Here is a 6,379-nt window from a genome sequence, read left to right on the forward strand (position 1 = left end):
GTACAGGAAGGTGCCCCTTCCTGCACAAAAACAATCCTGCATGCAAAGGAGGCACCCTTGCACCATGGGGCAAGTGTGCCTGCGTTGAAGCTAGGCTGTCGAAATGGTGCCAGTGCAGGGGGAAAAGACCGGAATGCACCATATTGGATTGATACAGCACATTCCCGCCCTTTCCCTGTGACGCAGGGCAGTGCAGCAAAGTAACTTGCTGTGCTGCCCTGCACCACCATTCCCATAAATATGTCCCTAAGCTCACAAACTTCATTGTCTCTCTGCTTCATACACAAGCACTTTTAGCATGTGCTGCCTGCTTTGGGGCCACTGCAATTACGTATCAACTTATTATGTTCCATGTTTTGTTTACCAGCTGCTATAAGATGTGTACTGCAGTAAGACATCTAGGGGGTTGACTTGGCCGTTCAAGAAGGCCCAACTTTATGAGAAGGTGCAGGAATGGGCAGCAGAGCTCAATAGTTAGAACAGTGGTCTTTAAACCAGGGTTTACTGGTGTCTAACAGTTTTTTTTGTCCCTGAACTTAGTTATGGAACAATGTAAAATTGCGCAGTTCCCATTCTGTAGATACCAGTGCAAAATGATCATTATTTTCTAGCAAATTCATGCTAACTTTTATTTAACATTCCCTTCTTTATTTGAAAGATTTCTCAGATCGTGCAGTTGCAGACACTCACCAGAAACCGGATGAGGGTGTTTCTGTTCTCAAACCAGAAAGACAGGTCATCATCAAACCACGGCACTGCAAGGCCATAGAGGGATCAGGTTTACTGCTAGATCGGAGGCAAATCAGTGTCACTGCATAGGCCGCAAAGCACAGTTGGTACAGAATCTCGGAAGTAGGGGTGCTTCCTAAATCTCTTCCGCCTGCCACATAAATTGCTGCTTACCCAGAAGATTCGCAGTATTCGTCTTTCTTCAATCCAACGTCAAGTTTTAAAGAGGTAAAGAGCCTCAGCCAGGTTCTGAGACTATTCAATCTATTCCCTCACATTTATTGGGACCTGCTCATTGATACAAACAATGTACCATTTAATTCCCCCATTATTCCATTGCATAAATGCATGTAAAAATATTTTTCAAGTAAATGCCTTAAGTGTGGGCTGACACATTTTAATTTACACCATAGTTTTCATTGTCAAACGGCTAATATTCAATATAGTGTTTACCGTGGGATTAAAAAATGACATGGACTCTTTCTTAAATTGTCTTGTGGAAAATCCCAATTTGTACCGACAGGCAGCATTTAAAATAAATCATGAGTTATGGTACAGTGCTTATTTTAAAATGTATGTATTTATACAATTATTTATGCAGATGCTTCAGTGGCTGCAGAAGAAAAATGCTCCAGCCACATCTTGTGAAACACGCAAGTCCCCAGGCTCCAGTTCGGAAGGACCAATGGCAAATGCAAATCAGGGTTTTGAAAGGCAAACAAGTGAAAGTGGCAGGATGCCCGAAAAGAGGAGAAGAGTCGATTCGGAAGACGAAGTATTGTTAGATGGCTGTGGCACTAACGACAGTCACATACTCCTCCAAGGAAATGTGGTGGAGAGTGTGGATCAAATTGATCACCCAGCCTGCTGGTCTTCGGAACAACTTGAAATCAAACGTACAGAGTATCCATGGCTCTTCTTTTCCAAAGGCAAGCTTGGATGTAAAGTGTGCAGGAAGGTAAATCTTAAAACAGAAACAAGTCAAGGTGTGCATCTTTCCATGGAATGGGTAGATTGCTTGGTCATCCCATATGGCCCTTCTAAAGACAAGCAGTTAATTTCTCTGCGGAAAAAAATATTTCGTCATAAGAATAGCTCCTGTCATCTGAAGGCACTAGCTATTTTAGAACAGAGGGCCCGTGAAAGTATTCCACAGTACAATTTGAAAATGCAAATGAAAGTACAGGAAGAGACATGCCGTGTATTCAGAACTGCATACAAAATAGGCAAACATGAGCGCCCTTTTTCTGATATGCCGTTAGATATTGATGTTCAAAAGATGAATGGTGCAGACTTGGGCAGAGTCTTGCATTCAGATCACAGCTGCGCTGATATAATAGACCATATTGCTGCTACAATGAGGTCAAGGCTGATTGATTGTATCTTGCAGAATGAATCAAAAATAAGCCTCATGATAGATGAATCTACCACAGTTAGTAAATTGACCACACTAATTATCTGTGTAAGAGCATGTATTGATAAACACAATGAGCCACTGACCTTTTTCTTAGACCTTGTTGAGTTGCCAAGCACAGCAGCAGATATAATCTTAGATACCTTACTTGCATGCTTAGAGAGACACGGTTTTACTGATGAGTATTTAAAAAGTCATTTGGTTCAGCTTGTGACAGATGGTGCTTCCAATATGATAGGTAGGAAATCCGGTGTGGCAACTCTTCTGAAACTGAAATATCCACAGTTGAGTGTATGGCACTGTGCTAACCACAAGCTGGAGCTTGCAGTGGGTGATGTTTGTAAAGAAGTTGCAGGCATTAATCAGCTCAAAGTTTTTTTTGATAAACTATATACCACCTACCATGCCTCTCCGAAAAATCAAAGAGAGCTTGGGGAATGTGCTCTGGAGGTAGAAGTAAGACTTCTGGCAATTGGAAAGGTGCTAGATGTACGTTGGGTGTCCTCAAGTGAAAGATCTGTGAGAGCTGTTTGGAATAACTACAAAGCACTTAGTAAACATTTCATGGAATCTTCCGAAGACTCAACGAGGAGTGACATTGAGCAGAGGAAATATGCTGGTTTAAACCGTTTATTAACCTCCCTGGTGTTTGTTGAAAATATGGGCATTTTATATGATGCTCTCACAGAATTGAGTGACCTATCCAGAAGGCTGCAGCGGCGTGATATGACCATATATGAGGCCGATCGTTCAATACAGATGCAGATTTTAGTGTTTGAATCAATGGCTGAGTCACCTGGGCCCTTTGCTACAACTGCATTAGATGCTGCTGAACGGATGCAGTTTGCTGGTGTAGGACTGCAACAGAACAAAGGCTGTGTTAGCATCAATAGGGCACAGTTCTTTAGGAACTTAGCAAATAACCTGCGAAAAAGGATGACAATGTCTAATGCATCAAATGTTTCTAGATGCACAACCACAAACAATGATGAAATAGAATACAAAGAGTTAGTACATAGAATGAAACTCCTACAACCAGTTTATTGGCCAGATCAAGTAGACATCTTATACGGTGAGGGAGAATTACAAAACCTTTGTAGCAGGTTGCATGTATTTGATACCAGGCAGTACATCCTTGGTTTCAGAGAGTACAAACAAAATAAAAATTGCATCCCTGAAAGCCTGAAACCATTAATGCAAATTATAAACACCTTTTGTACCTCAACTGCTGAATGTGAACGGGGCTTTAGTGTAATGAATGATGTGCTCACACCACTGCGGAACAGAATATCAATCAATCGTCTGTCTTCTATAATGTTCATAAATATCGTGGGGCCACCTGTCATAGAATTTAAACCTGAATTTTATGTTCAGAAATGGTTAGAAAAAGGGAGGAGAAGTGCAGATGAAAGAAACTGCATGGCTCGGAGACAAATGGCTTATGATTCCACTTATAAGCGTATTTGGAATATTCTGTGATTGGAAACATGTCCCACATTGTAAATGAATTAAATATAAACAACTTATATATTAAACCTCAAATAAACATGTTTATTGAGTCTTTGAATTAAATAACGTTATAAGCTGTAACTGGTCAGTGAAATGCCAAACTTTCAAAAATTGGTATGTTTTGCTATTTCTAGCCACACCTCCGACTCCGCCCACTAGTCCAATCCTTGGGTTATTCCCGCCCCCTGAGTCTCCGCCCACAGTTCCCCTACTTTTTTTTCCCCACTTCGACCACTGAGTCTAACAATGTGTCCCGCCCCTCACTAAGGAACCGCCCCCACAACCCCGCTCCCCAATCCTTCTCAGGGACCCGGTAGGAAGACATGACTCCCTCATAGGCCTTGAACCACTGCCCAATATCATCATTTGAAAAAAATTATTTCACCACATCTTTGGGAATATACATCCTGGATTCAACAGGAAATGACCGTGTGCTGCCACCAGAGGGAGTAATCTCTAAGCTTTTGGCCTTTAACTCCAACTCCCTCAAAACCTTTTCATGTTCAAACTGCCTTTTCTTCTCTTCTATGACTAACTTCCTAGTTTGCATTTCAAATTCCAACTGCCCGTTTAACTTGAGCTTGGTCAGCTCCATCTCATGCCTCCTGCATCTTTCTCTGTCCTCCAGCTCCTCTGGAGACAGACTCTTGGCAGAAACACTGCTACCTGCGAGGGAAGGTGCTCTCCTTCCTCCTGGACCCAATGACCCACCCAGCCGCTCCTCTGCATTCTCAACCCCTTCCACATCCTCAGGGGTATTCCTAGCTTCTACCCAGGCCCTCAGCGCCTTGTAGAATTCTTCCTTCCTGTTGAGCCCAACAATGGAAACATTGAATTTCTTGCAGAAGTACTTCAGCTGCTTTACTTTGTAGCTTTCTAGTTTCTCCTCTTCCCACTCAAAATCAACAGAGGTGATGGACGCTGTGTCCTCCAAGATAGTTAAACTTGGCAAAAATAGAAAATCCCAAAAAGAAATCTACCAAAAGTATGTGGTTGCATTTTGGTCTGCACTCACTAGTAGTGTTCACCAATCACTGTATATGAGTCACAAATGCAAGTCCAGAATCCCACCGATGACCACCAATGTTAGAGTTGGGGGTCTCTAGTTGGCACAGCTATGCACTTGTGACAAATAGGGACCCTTGCCTCTAGTCAGGGGAAGGGGAAGGGGGTACACTCCTAAAATAACCTCTGCTCACCCCCTTGGTAGCTTGGCACGAGCAGACAGGCTTATCTGTCCACAAGATCTGGATGGGGGCTCCGAGCCAACACCCACTCACTTTCTCCGGACCTTTAAGCAAGTCTCATTAGAACAGACCCATGAGGCCATAAGAACTTGCAAATGAGGCTCACCCCTAGATGCTTGCCCTCCACTGATTCTTCACAAAATAATAGACAGTCAACCCCATTAATAATCAGATAGTGAATTCCTCCATCAGCACAGCCATTGTTCCGGACGAGTGGAAGCTCGCGCTTGTGAAACCACTGAAGAAGAAACAAAACATTGACTCTTCCGTGCTCTCTAATCTTCGGCCTATCTCCTTACTTCCATTGCTTGGCAAGATAACAGAGAAGTTTGTGCATAAAGAACTGTCTACATTTATTGAGGATAATAATATTCTGCACCCTCAACAATCACGCTTTCGCCCCAAACATTCCACTGAATCAGCTCTATTGGAAATAACTGATGCACTAAAAACCATAGCCAACAATGGCAAGAAAGCTGTCCTCATCCTACTCGATTTGTCGGCTGCGTTCAATACTATTTCCCACAGCATACTTCTGAAACGACTCGAACGTAGCGGCATCTCAGGTACTGCCCTAGACTGGATTAAATCCTTTCTTACCAACCGTAGACAAGCAGTTGCCCTTTATTTCAACGGAACGTAACATAACAACTGGTTTCCCACAGGGCTCAACTCTGAGCCCACTGCTGTTCAATGTCTACATGACCCCTCTCATCCACTTAATAAGATCATTTGACATTGAAGTCACGTCCTACGCGGTGACACCCAATTGATCCTTTCCCTAGACAACAACTCATCCTCGACTGAACTTACCTTCAAACACTGCCTCACCGCAATCATCCATTGGATGAGAGAGAACCATTTGAGATGCAACACGGACAAAACTGAAATCCTCCCCATAGGGAAAAATGTCCAATTCCAACCTGGCAACTGGTGGCCAGATGGGACACCACCCCCCCGGACACAGTCAAGGTAGCGAAAAACTTGGGAGTAAAATTCGACTCCGCGCTCACCTTTCTTCCCTACACCACGGCAGTAGCAGGGACATGCTTCAGTCTCATTAAATCCTTAAAAAAATTCTTTGACCTCATCCCCCTTACTGCCAGGAAATCAGTGACAGTGGCCCTGATACTCTCGCGTCTGGACTACTGCAACAGTCTATTAGCAGGTACCAAGAAATCCACATTAAAGAAGCTGCAGGTTGTCCAGCATGCCACGGCTCGACTCATTTTGAAGCTTCCTAGAAGATCCTCAGCATCTGCAGCCCTACAAGCCCTTCATTGGCTCTCTGTACATAAAAGAATTCTTTTTAAAATCCTTCTCATTACATTCAGAGCCAAACACAAACTTGGACCCAAGTATCTCTCCGCAAGATTCACCACATACACCACAACTAGAAATCTCAGGTCCTCCACCGCCAACTGTCTCAAGCCACCCTCCTTCAAATATAAAACTAAGGGCGGTAGAACAGTGGCCGTCC

General features: G+C 43.4%; 1 protein-coding gene across 1 annotated transcript; it reads left to right on the plus strand.

The window, feature by feature from the left end:
- Nucleotides 1-1,330: 1,330 nt before the first annotated feature.
- On the plus strand, nucleotides 1,331-3,622 carry LOC146798388 (E3 SUMO-protein ligase KIAA1586-like). The gene has a single exon (XM_085627738.1). It carries the CDS (start codon nucleotides 1,331-1,333, stop codon nucleotides 3,620-3,622), a length of 2,292 nt encoding a protein of 763 aa, XP_085483864.1.
- Nucleotides 3,623-6,379: the final 2,757 nt, after the last annotated feature.

The sequence above is a fragment of the Triturus cristatus genome, chromosome 9, assembly GCF_964204655.1.
Source record: "Triturus cristatus chromosome 9, aTriCri1.1, whole genome shotgun sequence".
Lineage (NCBI taxonomy): Eukaryota > Metazoa > Chordata > Amphibia > Caudata > Salamandridae > Triturus > Triturus cristatus.

Coding starts and splice junctions, on each gene's coding strand:
- LOC146798388 (XM_085627738.1), top strand. CDS start 1,331: ATGCTTCAGTGGCTGCAGAAGAAAAATGCTCCAGCCACATCTTGTGAA.